Below are 15,984 nucleotides of genomic sequence, written 5' to 3'. Positions count from 1 at the left end.
CCCACCTCCCCCGCCTCACGCACGCATAGAGACGGCCGGAAAAGTTGTGCCCGGGGGGGTGCGCTGGGAGCGAGGGAGTGGGGAGGGGGAAGGAGGGAGGCCGAAGGTAAGCGCCATGTTTGCAAGGGAAGAAAGGGCCGGGAGAGGGAGAGACGGCGGCGGGAGAGGGGGCGGGGAGGAGAGCGAGCGCTCACCTTTTGGACTGCGTCTCGGACGGGTTGCGGTCCCGCTGGCGGCGGTTCTTGAACCAGTTGCTGACCTGCGTGAGGGACAGCCCGGTGATCTTGGCCAGGTTGCGCTTCTCGGCCGGCGAGGGGTAGCGGTTCTGCTTGTAGAGCTCCTTGAGGGCGTTGCGGGACTTCTCCTTGAAGCAGTACACCGTCTCCTCGCCGTCCCAGATGGTGCGGGGCAGGGGGTATTTCCTCCGCAGCCGGTACTTGTCCACCGCCCCCAGGGGTTTGCCCCGGGCTCGCTCCGCCTCGGTGTAGCGAGCTTTGTACCACAGCTCCTGCAGCAGCGGGTGGTTGGACGAGTCGAAGTTGTGGCTCTCCAGGATGCTGTAGAGCTCGGCGTAGATGCCCTGGTGGAAAGCCACCAGCGCCCGGGCTTTCATCAGGCTCTCGTTGCCACGTAGCAGATCGCTCGGGGGCAAAGACCACAGGAACCGGGCCAGGCGGTCCAGGTTGCCCCCCTGCTGCAGCGCCTCGCACACACACGCGACGTGGTCCGGGGAGAAAGCCAGGGGGGGCTGCGAGGAGGACGACGAAGAGGACGACGAGGAGGAGGAGGGAGAGGCGGCGGCGGCGTGGTGGTTCCGGGCCAAAAGTTCCGTGTGGAGCAGGACGGGCTCGGCGCTGCCCTCCTCCCCGGCGGCGGCTCCGTGCTCCATGGGGAACGGGGCGGCGGCGGGGGGGGGCGGCGGCGCGGGGCTCAGCGCGGCCGCTCCGTCCGGGGGCACCTTGCCGGCGTCTGAGAGGATTTCCATCACATTTTCCTGCTTGATCGTGATCTCGTCCGCGGGGGAGGCAGAAGACATGACTTGGTTTGTTTTCCTTTTTTTTTTTTTTTTTTTTTTTTTTCCTCTCGCGGTGTCCCCTTCTCCTCCTCTCCCCCCTTTTCTATCTCTCCGGAAAGTCCACTCCTCCTCCTGCTCCTGCTCTCGGCCGGCTCTAGCCGATCAGGTTTCCTCCCGGCCACGCAATAACCATTAACGAGAGCTGCTATAGCAAAGTAGTGTAAACGGGCTCCTCTCCGCGGCTCCCCCCAACGTGACTCCCGGCCCCGCCGCAATACTATATGGCACCGCAGCCTGCTGGCCCGGCCGCGCCCTCCCATTGGCTGCGCCGCCAAATGGGGGCGGGGACTCCCGCGTCGCCATGGCAACTGTCAATCAAACGGGCCCGCTCTCCTCAGCCCCCCCACTCCCTCCTCCCTTCACCTGGAGCCGCGCGGCCCCCTCCGTCCGTTCCCGTCAGTTCCTCCTCCCGCGGGGCCGGAGCTGGAAAAATAAAGCTTTTCTCCTCGTGCGGCGGAGCACGGCAGCTCCCCTGAGCGCAGCCGAGCGGGCTGTGAGGCGCGGTGCCGCCCGGAGCGGTTTGCGCCGGCCCGGCCCGGCCCGGCCGTGCGCGGTGCTGAGGGCCGCGGGGCGGAACGCGCGGGGCGGCGGGCGGTGCCGGGGGGCCGCTTTGGCGGCGCACCGGGCGGCGGAAGGCGGAAGGGAGCAGCGAGCAGCGAGGGGAGGAGGCGGCCATGGACGAACTGGGCTGCCCGCGCTGCAAGACCACCAAGTACCGCAACCCCTCCTTGAAGCTGATGGTCAACGTCTGCGGGCACACGCTGTGAGTGCGGCCCGGGGGTCGTGTGGGGGCCGTGGGGGTGCCGGGGTGCCGCTGGGAGCGCTCGGGCCCGGGGAGGGCCCTCGTGCTGTGCGGAGCTCTCGGGCTGCGGTCAGGTGAGGATTCGAGGTATGGAGGGGAGAGAGGGAGGGGGAAGCGTTTCTGGTCGATTTAAAAGTTTCTCGGTTGTATTTAGTGCTCTGCTTGGGTAACTGAGGGAAAAACACCCTTATGTATATATTACTCTGACAGCTGTGAATGAGTGATGCCTTCTCTGAAGGGTTCGTGCCGCTTTAAATGTTGGACTGTTCTGAGCGTGTGCTGGCGGTGCTTCTCCAGCACATCCCTTTCGCAGCAGTGGGGTCCTTACCAATGTTGTTCCTGTCCCTCAGAGCTGAACACGTGGATAATTCCCGCTGCTGGTTGTAGCTGATGTGAGCATTGTGCAGTCTGAGCACTTGCACTGACAGCTCTGGAGTTCTTCCATAGTTTCTGGGAAAGTTGTAAAGGTGCTGCTCTAAATTCCTTCTAGATACTCATGATAGAAACCCCCATACTGTAGTAGCTATCTGTTCTGTTGTTTTTTTTTAATCTTTTTAATGTATCTCTCTATTTTTTCCCATTACACGTTAGGATAATATGTATGTTTCAGACAGCCTAAAAAACGCTGTGTGCTGATCTAGTAAGTTATCAGGATGAAAAAAAAAACTGGATTGCAACAAGGGATTTATGTTATATTGCTTAGGGGAGAAAAAAATAAAAAAGAGGTTGGTTTTAATCCCCTTCCCTGATCCTGTCCTCTATATCCACGCACACGTTTGCTGCCACCAAAGAGAGCAGATGCTCTCCTGGTGGTGCTGCTGCAGGTGGGAGAGGCAGCAGGAGTGTCCCTCCGGTAACAGTGATGCTGGCTGTGTGAAAATGCAGCATTAGCTGGAGTTCTAAAGGTAGCAGCTGATTTAGGTGAGGCTGTACAGCTTTAAAATGATGTTTCTATCTTCTTTTCCAATGGAGATCAAAGCAATGGTGATGTTCATGATCTTCTGCTTTCAAGCTCCTCCAGAGCCACTTCCAGCAGAGCACAGCGTGTTTCAGTTTGCTCTCCTTTGGTTCTCAATGTTTTCTTTTTATAGTTGAACTTTACTTGAGAAGATCGGTCACATGTTATGCTACCCTGGGTCCAGCTTACCTGGGACTGATGTTCCTGTTTGGCTCTCCTTCTTTCTTCCTAACTGCTCGGGGACTGCCTCTGCTTTCCTCACCTCTTGTTCTTTGCACTTATGCATTTGGAATTGTTTTCAGCAAGGCCAGATCAGTGGTTTGAGCTCTTGGAGCCTGGGGCTTGGACAGCCCAGGTATCTGCAGGTGGAAAGGACTGTGCAGAACCACCCAGGCTGACCCTGCCTGGATCCAGAGAGGTTAGTGCCTCCTTTGCCTTCCCAGTGCAGGGGTACTGCAATGGGGATCCACTGCCTTAAAGCATATATGCGTGAGGGTAAAATTGAACTTGCCGTGTAAGTAGGATTTCTGCGTTTCTTTACCTCTGTTGTAAGAGCTTTTCATCTTGATGTGGTTCAAGTGGGTCATTTTCCTCTGTAGTATCCTTGTAATAACCCCTTTAAAGTGGTGTTTTTAGTATTACAAGTACTTATTTCCATACGGTGTTACAAAAACCTCCGTGCTTGAAGCTGTTTCTTGGTAATAACTTGCTACCTGTTTTCTCTCTAAAATAAAGGTAACTGACCTCTTCCTATAGGGTTCTAGCAATCTCTCAGTACTTCAGTGTGTACTCTGTTTAGTTTGTATGACTGCTAATTGATGTGTCAAAAGTCTCACAAAATCAAAACTATTGCCTCAAGTTGACATTTCCCTATCTGCATTGCTCTTCTGTCATTGATGGAAATTCTGTTCCCTTGATATGGTTTGTTCTTAAATTGCATGTTGATGCTTAACTGCGTTGTTACCTGAAAAACACAGCAAATAGGTTGCTTGACAGCTCACGTATTCCAGCATCATCCCAGGGACTGATGGTGACCCTGACTGGTCTATGCTACCGTGTGTATTTGGTTTCCTGCTCTGCAGAATTCGCTGCTTTTGTCCTTCTTTAGGCTGCTGGAACCTGATGTGTAGAGCAGAAATGGCCTTTGATAACTGCCTATGTCAGTTTTTGTAGGGTACATATTGTTACGTGGGCCAGATTTGGAAACCTTCAAGTACTCTTTTAATGCAGTAACATCTGAATACTGTCCATAGGTGAAGATTAATAAGTTGCCTACAGAACTGTATTGCCTTAATTGTCCTTGTTTGATGTTTGCTTGGGAGTTTTGAGGCAATTACTCTCACGTGTTTCCCGGTTTTGGCATGCTGACAGGAGTTTTGTTAGCCAGTCCGTCTGACCTAGTAAAGACCAATGCAGAAAACCCTCTGAATGCTTTGGCTTTATCTGTTAGAGATGATGCATTAACACACACTTAACTGCTCTTTCCTTTGCTGCATGCGTTCTGGAGGAATATTTTATTGCCTTCAGTTTTGTCTGCCAGTTGTTTCTTTCCTAATCCTTTGACTTTTCCTGTTTTAATAATTGTGCTGCTCACTTTAAATCACTTTCAGTTATTTGAAGTTTTACAAAAGGGAATACATGCAAAATCTGTTGGATTTCAAATAATTAAAGAGCTTATACTTGGCTGAGGTGATTTGTCAGTGAATTTCAGATCTTCTGGCTTTCAGATAGCTTGTTCCTTTATTGTTAGTTCATTTTCTTTATTTTGTGGCTGTTCTGCCCTCCTGAAGAATAGCAAGTGGTGCCTTTTCATGCTTTCTGTTGGCTGAGGAGTTGAAAGTTTCTGCTTTCACTTTCCTAGCTCGTTCCTCCCCTTTGGTTAGAATGAAACTAGAAGAGACTTCCTTCCATAGCTTTTTTTTTTTTTTTTTTTCTTTTTCCCTACCTCTTGTGTAAACAAAGTTAATCTCAAAGTCTTTGAGAGCTTGTTGGGCAATGTGTGTCCTGTTTGCTCCTGTTTTTCTTTTGTTTTCCTTTTTTGGCAGATGTCTGCAGTGAAGGACCTTGTTGCTATAAAGTTCTGTGCTTTGGCCATTCTGCTGTTCATCCTTTTCCCCTTCCTCATTTTGCTAATATAAATCTCTCTGGTTCGGAGTCTGGAGTAGATTCTATGTGGTCTAGTACTTATTTAGCCTCTCATCTCTCTTTTACTGTGACCTAGACCCTGCCAGCAGATCTATTCTGGATCCTAGGATCTATGTGTGCAAGTAGCATCAAGCACAGCGACACAGGCAGATAGGCAAACGAGAGATGAGTAGAGAGGCTGTGTTAAAACAGCCCAGAACAGCTTTCTCCTAACACTGTATGTTTGCCACGCTGAGTTCTCCCGTGGCCAGGGGGCTCTGGAATGTGCTCTCATCCACTGGTGATAGGGGTCAGCACGCTGATAAATGCTGTGGTGCTGCAGCAGAGATAAGGGGTAGCCAGATGACTGCAAGGGGATAAGATTGGACATCAGTCTGTGCTGTAAACGTCCTTCAGGTTGAGCTGCCACTGCAGTTCACTCCGATGGAACCATGCCAAACCCCACGACTATGGGAATATATGGGGGGGTATTTTTTTAGTATTTTCCTTAGTTATTGCTTCTTGACCAAAATAACAAAAAGTGTAATACCATGTGTTTTTGGCATTACACTAATGTTAAATAAGCCTTTTCCACTATAAATCTTCCCTGTCACGGGGAGAGCAGATGATAAATTAGCAGCTAAAAGTTGTTCTAAGGTGGGACTTAGTATGGAAATGCTCAGTTCAAGAGTAACGAATGTCTTTTTATTTTCTTAAGTATCTCAGTGGTTCAAGGCATCACATACTTGGCTTTAAAGGTGCTTTTGCACAGGGGAAAGCGTGTCTAATTATGGAGAAGTGCTTGATTAAAGCTCTGCAATGCATTAGTTTCTAAGGTGAAGTGCTGGCTTTGCCTTCTTTTTAAAGGCTCGGTCTGAAGAATTGTCATGCGTGCACAAAGGCTTTTGAATACAGATTTTTATTTTTTTCAGATTCCTAATGTCTTTTCTGAATATACAGACGCAGGGTGCGTGCTTGCCGGTGGAGCTGCAATCCACCTGGCTTCGAGAGTCTGAATTAATCTTTCATTTGGTCTGCTTGAATTTCATGGCCTATGCTGAGTTTTAGGAGGCAGGTTAAGCATATCCCTGTGATTTACTTACATAAAGAGGAAAGGAAATGCGTCCACCAAAAACTGCATTAAAAGAATGTTGAGGTTGTTACTGCAAACAGGGCTGGGTAAAGACATTTACTGTTGGCTGTAAACTTGGACCATATGGTCTCCAACAATCAGACACACAAGTCTTACGTAAAAAAGTAGTTAATTGGGGCTGCTGGTTCTGCTTTGTTGTCCTGCTGCCTGCTACAGGGAGGAGGGGGGAAGCTGGTGTGTAAAGCTCCTTTGGAGTCAGTGGGGCTGCTCCAGCTACCTGGGACCTATCCTAGCTGGAGAGAGGAAGCACGAATGTCTGCAGACTAACAAAAACACAGAAACTCCCTTTCTCCCCTAGCACTGTGCTGTCTCTGCAAAGTGTCCTTCCCATGCTTGACAGCTCTGGGAGATGGGCACGGGCACTGGAGCAGCCTCTGCAGAAAACTGATACCTTGCTTTCTGCTGCTGCTTTCACCCCTGTGCTGTGTTTGCCTTTGTTCATACGCTGCTGCAATATTAGATGGTTGTTAATGAATTTGCTTCATCATAAACTTTTCTGCTGTCTTCTTCCTGTCCACAAGAGACTTACGGAAAGGTGTCTAGGCTCTTTATTAAAATTGATTTTTTTTTCTCCTTTTCCCAGAGGGACACGCGTTTATTTCTCATTTAATTTGTTAATAAGGCTCCAAAATGAAGACGGCATAACAACGCTTACAATCTCTAGGCCCAGCTCTGTATCGCTCAGGGGAGACATCAATTCAGTGGGTTGTGTTGTGGGGATTCTAATCTGCCCTGCACCCTGTTATGGCTGTTCCAGGGATTCATTAGGGGGTAAGTGCATCCTCGGAGAACTCTAATTGCAGTGCTAACGGCTGCTAAAATGAAGAAACAGAGGTTTCATTATTTGCTTGTTTATTTTAATGCTAGGAGCACTTGGAGTTTTGCGGCTGTCAGATTCACCAGGAGTTGAAAGTATGAGCATCCCCAGTGAATTCAGCAGAGTCTCATGCCAGCATGTGGGGCTGGAGTCATTGGAAAAAAGTTTGGAATCTTTGTGTTTAATCTCCTTCCAAGTGAAAAGATTGCTTGGCCTCCTGCTGCATTCTTCTCTGCAGTGTGGTTCAAGAAAATCACTGTCTTTTAGGATGGAGGGGGAAGCCCTAGAGGTTGTGGAAAATAACATAAAACTGTACCTAAGCCAAGTTAAGTCTGAAGAAGTCTGATTGGAGGTAGGTTGTGAGGATCTGTCAGACCTGTAATTTTAACTTAAGCATGTGGGAATTAAGTGCTTAAATACATATTTGAGTTTTATTCAGCAAACTTTTTTTCCGAAACGAAGCATCTTAAATGCAAGATACAGAAGCTATTGTACTGTATTGCTGTCACTTGTACCCTAAAAATTTGCTGTGAGGTATATTTATATTTTTAAGACCACTGGGTTTTCTACCTAGTATGCGGCATTTTACCTAATTTTTAACCATTTCTTCTGGGTGAGCTGGGAAAAACATGATGGAGCTTTTCACTTGGATTTGCCATGGGAAGTGAGGTTGGCTGACGCTTGTTTGAAATAGCTGCAAAATCGAAGCCTATCTGCATCCTCAAAGGAAGAAGCACAAATGATTTCTTTTTTAGCTGAATATATTCCCTCAAAAAGAGTTTTTTTTTCTCCTGAATTCTCAGGGTATAAAAATCGAGGTCGTCTTTCTTTGTCTTTTTGGAGTTATTCCTGTTTTTATTAACTGAGATTAGGTGGTCTTTGGTCTCTGATCCATCCCATTACTCTTTTAAAGCCTCTCCAACTTAGTCATGGGAGGTGGTTAAATCATTGCTGAAATACCCAAGAGGTTATTTCCTTCTGTCATCCAGTTTTGACAGTGAATATTTGCTTTTCAATTTGGCTGTGGATCACGGTCTAAATACTTCTGTTGGAATGATGTTAAAAATACATCTATTACATTATAATTCAAGCTTATAATTCTGTGGGTTTGTGAGGAAGAAGGACATTTGAGTTCTGTGTGGTTGCCTGGGCTCGAAGATGCTAGTAAGTGATATGCTTAGATTGAACAGTTAGGAAATTAAGCAAGTATCTTCCTGAGTTATGAAAGTTGTTATGTGTCTCAGATAATACTAAATTGTTAGCAGAACAGAACTGAAAATGCCATCTTGGAGTGCTGAGAAGTTGCGTTTCTGTGTTCTTTGTCTGAGGCATTGCTTTCTTGTTATTTTTTTTTGTCCCAAGGACAAGTGAAGGTGAAGTCTGAAGTAAGGCTAGGTCAGCATTTTGGAAATTGAATTGAGTACTCCAGTGTTCAGATCTGGTTAGGAAATTTAAAAGAAAAAAAAAAACCTTCCCTGATGGTAGCAGGATATGGGACAAGCTGCTGAGCTTGTGTAGTGGGCAGTTAGGATTCCCAGCTCCAGTTCCCTTTTTGATTTAATGACATGCAGGAAGTGGTGGATGTTTCTCCACAGAAAGGCTGCTCTGGTTGTTACTACAGTAATAGGAATTGATGCTAAGAGTGAACTGAGTTTTGTAGTGAGATCTGCCGGGTTTTGATTTTTTTTAATGTTTTTTTTTAATGTTTTGCAATAATTATTTGTGACAAGGTCTGATCTGAGAAAAGAGCTTCACAATAGTTCCTGATGTACATGACAAAATCAGAGTTCTGTAGCTGCAATCAACTTTTGATGCTCTGGATACGATATTCTTAGTTGTTCTTCCTTTGTAATTGTATATACCATACATGGGAGAGAGAACATTCATGTTCAGGAAAGAGAGAACAGGTCTGATCAGCATGATCAAATGAATAACCAGCAAATAATCTGGTTTGGTGATTGTTATGCTTCAAACTGGGAAACACAGGTAATTATTTTTACTGTTATCACAGTCCTGCTCCAATGAATAGCACAAAGGTTAAATATATGTCTAAACATTTGCAGAATCCTGGGCTTAATCTGAGGATGTTAACTCCTTAAAGTTACAGAGAAAGATAAGTGGTTCTACTGCGAGTTGGAAAACAGCAGGATGGTACAGAGTGAGGAGCAGGTGCTTTTTAAGAAGCAATGTTCAGGTCAGAGTTCTCAAGTCCTAAGAATGTTCTGCTCCCTACTTTTAGTACTGCCAAGCAGTGTCAGCAGGCTGTCGGTCTGTTTGCCCAGGTTGTGGAGAACTTCTAATTTTCCTAGATGGCAAAACTGAAGGGAGTGCTTTGGCTGATACTGACACCTTCAAACCTGGGAGTCAGCATGGGAAGTGTTTGGTCTGGTTGGGCTGGAGGTTTGACGCCAGGATTTGATACATCACGAGAACTGCTGGCAGTGCCAGGCTGAGGGAGGAAGACCTTGCTTGTTCCAGGCAAGTACGGGCAGACACACACGCAATGCCTTTGTTGTCCTTGCTTGCCATGTGTCATGTGTGTGTCCTATAAAAATTGGTATCTTCGTGGAGATTAGGAGCTGAAAAGTCTATATGTGTAACTAACGACTAGATAATCTTTAACGTGAGTGTATGAATAGCCTTGTGTAAAGAGAAGGGTTCGGGTTGTTCTGGGAGTAGCTGTCTGCAAGTTTAAGATTGAAAACTCTTAGTGCTTACGCACCCTGGATGGCATCAGGAAGGGCTGTCAATGGTGGTTGTGTAGTCTGATAACTGTGACTGATTTGCTGTGGCCTGGAGATGAGAGGCTGCCTTTAAATCCACCAAGTCCCCTTGTTCCAGGGAAAACAAACAATCTACCATCCTGCAAAAGGAGAGAAAGGGGACATTTAGGACTGCGGGCAATACTAGGATGATGCGGTGTTGCTATGGATGTTGTGAGCCAGGCAACACTGGGGCAGTTTGGGAGCTGGAGAGGCCCATGTCTGTCGACCTTAGTCTAGAATTACTATATTTGTGTGAACCTTCTTGTTTCTAGTCTTCCAACAAAACCTGACCTAAAATCTTGTTAAACAGATCCTTGCTTTCTATTCTGTCTGTTCGGTTTTGGGGAAAGGTGGCACAGGATGGAAGAGCAGACACGTCCGGAGTGAGCTGTCTCCATGTGGGCAGTACATCAGTGGTGCATGAGAGCAGCAGCCCCCTGGAGACCTGTTCCTTGGGATGAAATTAGGGAATGAAAGTTGTTTGGGGTCCACGTGGGAAACTTTGCTGCTAAGTGAGAAATTTTGGAAAGAGCCTTCTCTTTTGCAGAGAGCACGTGTCTGGGAAACATCTTGTGGCTCTGGAGAAACTGCAGTGTTTGTAGAGGAGCTGGAAGGGGGGGGGGACGTGACTCCCAGCCCTACCTTGTGGCAGTGAGTGAAATGCAGATGTAGAAGGGGAAAGCTTGCTTTTCCCTTGTGGGATTGAAGTAGCACCCAGCATTTGAGAGGTGCTTTGCAGGGTTCTGGAGCTGCCACGTTCCCAAAGCCTGGTGTTTCCCAAGGGCTCACCTGCTACTCAGGCTGCCCTGCAGAAGTACAGGCTGTGGAAATGCTCCTGCGCTCCCTGGGAGCTGTGCTTTGAGCAGAGGAAATCCTACAGAGCGCTAATGCTAATCACCCTCAAATCAGGAATGTGAAATTTGGGCATGCTTCAGGCGTTATATTGGCTTAATTTCCTTATCTGGTGATGTGAGGATAATAGTGCCTCATGGTGATTTTTGAGGAGGTCAGTTGTTTAATGCTCACTGTGCATGCCAAGGAAAACTGGAAAGGAAGAAAAAAAAGTAAATTTGTTGAAGCAAAGTTTGAATGGGGAGAATAAAGAAGGATAAAATGACATTGTCTGCGTGCACATTGGTTGAGTGTTGCCTGTCCGGAGGGCTGAAAGAGGTGGCAGTCCTGGCAAGCCGAAAAGATCAGCCCTACATCTCAGTTCCTGGCAGGCAAGCACATAACTTGAAGGGGAAAAAGGCAGCGCTCAGGCCATATACCGTGCAGCCTGAGAGAGGAGTGACGTGGCACGAGGCCTCCAGCCACTGCCTGGCTGGGCTGAAGCAGGCTGATGGATGGAAGAGGGGAGCAGCCGACTGCCTCAGCCTTCCTTCCTGAGGGAAGGGGTAACGGCCTGCAGAGATGGAGTGCGTTTCTCTCAGCGCGCGTGACCACCAGAGGGATCAGACCGCTGGGATTTTCGCTTCTGCAGTTTGATTCTGCATTCTTTCATGCAGCTTGGTTATGAGTGATTTACATACGGAGATTTTAATTGTCTGACTTACTGATGGTAGCATGAGGGAATTATAAATTAGACACGGTCTGACCTATTTGTGCTCTGTCACAGGTAGTCTTTTTTTTTTTTTTTTTAGCTTCAGTCCGGCAGAAAAAATAAGGCTGTATTTATGACTTGGATGCAGCTTTATATTTCTACTTGCACAAGTAAGACTTTATTTCCAATACTCTTGATATGTCTCTGAGCGGGTAGTTCAGAGAGATAACTGCATCATTACTTGAGATCCTGCCCAGCCTGTGTTTTCTGTGAGCTCGATCATTTGGATCCCATTTCCCGAGTTCTACTGATTCCCTCCTTCTTGAGCTTCTATTATCTAATTGGCGAATGTATCTGAAAGCAATCATTCATTGAACTTAATGGACCTCCACTACTTTCTCTTACACCTAATTAGTTCAGGATTTCATTCTGATTCAGGTTTTAGTGATGGTGAAAAGATGCAAAGTTGCCTGAAGGAGAGTTGCCCAACCGATGTCTTTCTGCCACACGTCCTTCCTTCACAAATATAGAAGCAGCTTTATCATTGAAAATTTAATGAAGCTTTCATCAATATAGTGCAGTGCCTCCACTTTCTCTGAAACGCATTCATTTTTAATGAGCTTCAAATTCTAATTTCAGGTAACAGGAACAACTGAATATAACCATAAATCGGATTTGTTTGTGAACAACGTGTCCCGTGTCATTTACAATTTGTAAAGCAGCCATTGATGATTGGCGTGGTGCAGCGTGGGAGGGGCTGTGCATCTCGGCATCAAGCAGCTGCTATTTAAATCAGCTTTGGACTACATTTGGAAGCTGGTTTAAATGGTTTGTTTCAGACCTCTGTTTTTTCATAAAAATCAGCCTTGGGAAACAGAAGCAGTGACCTTAAAGCAATGAGGCTGTTGCCTGAGTGACATTTCAAAGTATTTCTGTTTTGTGGCTTTTTTCCCCCCTCCCTTAGCAAGCCTAAGGTTAGTTCATTAGTTAGAAAGTACAATAGTGGGAAAATTCTTCGCGTGTGTGGCAGAGCTGGTACTACTGAGCGAAATATAGAATTGTGTATAATGAATTGCAGAAGATGGAAGCAGTCAAGGAATAGCTGCAAAAATATCCTGCTGCACTCTGGACAGTGTCAAACGGAAGATCTCTGTGCAGCATCAGATGGCGTTGTGCTGCTCGGCTTGGCTGGAGGAGCTCCACGGCTCCTTGTGCTCGCTCTTACCTGGAGTGGAGCTACAGAGAAGATGGCATTGCTCGCCAGGTCGTGTGCAATGACCACATCTATGAGTGCGTGGTTACATTTTCCATTAGAATGGGAAAACGTTAAGGCTAAAACACTGTTTTGATCATGTGAAAAGGCTTTACAGTTCTAGCTGCAGTATTTAATTTATGATCCTTTTATTGTTTCTCAAAATCATAATTGACGTCTATCCATTAATATTTAATTTGTTTTGGAGGTTAATTGCAGGAAAAGGCCATATATAATACGATGCCATCGAGTATAGAAACATAAAGTTTAATAACCAGAAACATTCGCTACTACACATACTATTGCCTCTGTAATAATACAAAAGGTGATGTAGGGAGTAGCTTCTGCTCCACCCTCTTTCTCAGCAGTATGCAATTTTGTATTTAATATTTTCTTTTTAAAGAAATCTGAATTATTTTAGTGCCACGATAAATTTATGCGTGTGTGGTGCATATTAGTATCCTGATTGCTCTTGGCTGTTCTTATTTTCTTGCCTTAGTTTACTTGATACATTACACTATCAGGGTTAATTGGGATGTTCTCTCACATTTTTTTTTTTTTTTTAATAATCCAACATTTTATGCACGTTTTAACAGCATTGCAAATGAAACACACCAATGTCTGCTGAACATATTACATGGATGTTCTTTCAGGTAGGTGTAGCAGCACCAGAATTTTCTTCTATCCCTGCCAATAGGGATTGAGAGAAGCTGTGGCATCGTCCCTGCCTTGTGCTGCTAGCTGTGTGCCACCAGCACAGGCTTCAGGGAGCCTTGTGGCTGTCATCCTCAGGCAGCAGGGACAGGGCAGGAGTGGCCTGGCTTTGGGCTTCTGCCTCCCCAGCCAGCCCTGTCCTGCTGGGATGCAAGTCTTTGCCAGGGGAAGTTAAGCAATGCAGCACAGCCCGCAGTCTCTGCAAGACCTGGCTCCAATTGTTTCCTGGTCCCTTGAGTGTATCCCTGCAAGAATATGTTTTTTTTACCTCCTGAATTCTGCCCTACCCGATTTGCAAGGCTTTCAGAGACTCTTGCCTTAATAGAAGAGATGTGGTGTGGGCAAGTAAATCTGACATATCCTGAATAGGGAAGTAAACTTGCTGTTCCAATCTGCTCCAGGCATTTTATGGAGCAGCTGGGCAGTGTCAGACATGTATCAATGATGGACGTTTCCACTAGGTATTGATTTGTATATTTACTGAATTTCTGATGGCTAATTAAAGAATACAAATTCCTAATGAAGCTTCTTGTTTCCTAGCTGTGCAGAGGAGAGCAGTGGGGCAGGTAACAGCTGTGTGGCAAGGCTGGTATACTCGAAGATGTGCTCTGTTCACCAGGTTCTTGAATGCCTGTGTAGTCCATAGGAGCAGTGGGATTCCTTATGTGGCAATTACTTTTCTGATCAGAGCCATACTATTTATTTTCACTCCTGAAAAGCACGCATCTTTTCTGATAGTCACTTCTCTGTGAAATCATTTACTTAACACAGTTGATTTAAGATAAGTTGATAACAGTATATTCTGAGTTTGTCTTAAGAGTCACTTTTCATATTTGGCTGGGACTATTAGCCCTAGAGACTGAAGGTGGTTGAGAACAGCAGTGTGTGTGTTTGTTCTGTTTTTGAATGTTACTAGTTCAGCAGTCTTAAAAGACTCTCCCTCAACTTCTCCTGAGTGACACCAGCTATTTTAGTTGCCAGTCTCGAGTGTGACCTGCTGTCTGGGTCAGCTTTTTACTGTGGTTTGTAATAAATATCCTAATGCAACTTCATTTTATTATGAGGAAAGTTTGTTTTTTTTGCAAGGTTGGAGGAACTTTCGTAAAAAGTATTTTTTATTTTCCTTATTTCTGCAGCTTTTTTTTTTTTTTCAGATGCTTTGAGGAAAATTTGATTGTTTTTATCTTGGGGCTCTAAAGGTATATACAAATGGCACATAAAAGCTACATTCCAGTCTTTGTTTTGGATTTCAGCGCACAGAAGTTTGTAGATTTTAGAAGAAGGTTTTCTTGTTCAGTATGAGCTTGGTTGCTCTGTATATATGGTAACGTATGACTATTGCCATAGAATGCTGTTTTTCATCTTGCAGGGATTTGTTTAGTACTATATTCAGAGAACATTTTTGTCTTTATTTGATAGACAGTTATTTACTGGACATTATCAAGCGTCTGTCATGAATAATAGGCTTGTTCATTTCTTCCTTTTTTATGGTACACAATGGCTCTGGATACAAAACCTTTCATGCTTATATGTTTTTCATGTGATACAAAAGCACTGCTATCTTTATCTTACTGATGAGAAGGAGGATCAAGATTTTACATGGATCTCTGAATTTCAGAAGTGTTCTATGGGGGGAGTGTTAGAACTTTGCCATCGACCCTTCATTTTCCAGCAACCTACTTCCACAGCAAACAAAGATGGCCATCTGAGAGCCTCATTGTGAAAAGTGTTAAAGTCAGACTGTGCTGATTCTATGAATAGCTCCTGGGCATTCCAAAAAAGGTTTTTGTGTTTGTTAAGGTAATTATATTTCAGCTTTGCAGTATAGTTTTTAAGGTTTTTGAAGGTTTTATTTAGCGTTATGACGTGGAGCACATAGATGGCAGGTAACTTGCATAACCCAGTGTTCTGGGCAGCTAATCCACTGAGTCATCTCAGCGCTGCTGTGCAATATTAAAACTGAAAGTTTGATCCTGGGGGAAGGGAAACCGAGATAAAAAGAAGCAGTAGAGTTTGTAAAAGAGTGAGATTACTCTGGGCACGATGTCTTTTTTTCGTTTTTTTTCCACTTGTTTTGCATTTGTTATGCCTTATGTCCCAGTCCCTCAAATGGTTATATCTGCACATCAGAAAGGCAGCAAGCTGTGATGCCAATGCAGGTACGAAGAGGTGGGGATAAGCAACATGAAGGCTGTGTTACTACCAGAAAAAATACCTGTTATGTAACTACCTCTCTGCCTTTTCTGTGAGTCCTCTGTTTTCTGAGACTCTTTGGCAGTCATGCCCCTTCCCATGCAGGTTTTGTCTGTGCATTTTTAAGCTGCATCACGAACAGAAAGGCTGCGCTCTGCCAAGCATATGTGATTGTGCCCTTTCAGTAGTATTCTGTTACTGCTAGTGCTCAAAACATTGAGTCTGCCTGTGCTCTGCTTCTAGCAAGTACAAGCTTTGTGACTGGATGCATATTTGTCTACTTTGTATGTTGTTGGCCATGCCTTTTATGTGTAAGGGTGACAGGAAGGAAAAAGATGCGCAGCAGTTTGGTAAAAAAGTAATACAGAAAATTGCTGGACACATGCATGGTGAATTCCAGTGAGTCTTCATGGTAAGTCCATCTCATTGAAATTCAGATATCCCCATTATCACATGCTTGTCCTCCAGTGTGTTCCTACCACTTTTTTGGCATTGAAAGGTGAGGCAGTGCAGGGCTGTGATCCATTTAATGGTTTTCAACTGGTTTTCAATTGGATTAGCTCCTTGTGCTGCTCCCAGGCAGCTGAA

At 45.5% G+C, this 15,984-nt stretch overlaps 2 protein-coding genes across 2 annotated transcripts in view; one reads left to right on the top strand and one right to left on the bottom strand.

Moving 5' to 3' along the window:
• The window catches only part of SIX4 (SIX homeobox 4), an 11,521-nt gene extending 9,990 nt beyond the window's left edge, over positions 1-1,531 (bottom strand). The window contains exon 1 of the mRNA XM_021402800.1: positions 195-1,531. Coding sequence (XP_021258475.1) covers positions 195-1,036 — 842 coding nt within the window. The 5' untranslated portion in view covers positions 1,037-1,531. The remainder of the gene's footprint in view (positions 1-194) is intronic.
• MNAT1 (MNAT1, CDK activating kinase assembly factor) overlaps positions 1,664-15,984 on the top strand; it is a 116,332-nt gene continuing 102,011 nt past the window's right edge. Inside the window, exon 1 of the mRNA XM_021402812.1 lies at positions 1,664-1,838. Coding sequence (XP_021258487.1) covers positions 1,750-1,838 — 89 coding nt within the window. The 5' untranslated portion in view covers positions 1,664-1,749. The remainder of the gene's footprint in view (positions 1,839-15,984) is intronic.

Source organism: Numida meleagris, chromosome 6 (assembly GCF_002078875.1).
Source record: "Numida meleagris isolate 19003 breed g44 Domestic line chromosome 6, NumMel1.0, whole genome shotgun sequence".
Classification (NCBI taxonomy): domain Eukaryota; kingdom Metazoa; phylum Chordata; class Aves; order Galliformes; family Numididae; genus Numida; species Numida meleagris.
Note: the sequence above shows the minus strand (reverse complement) of the source record. Positions and strands in the feature narration are given on the sequence as shown.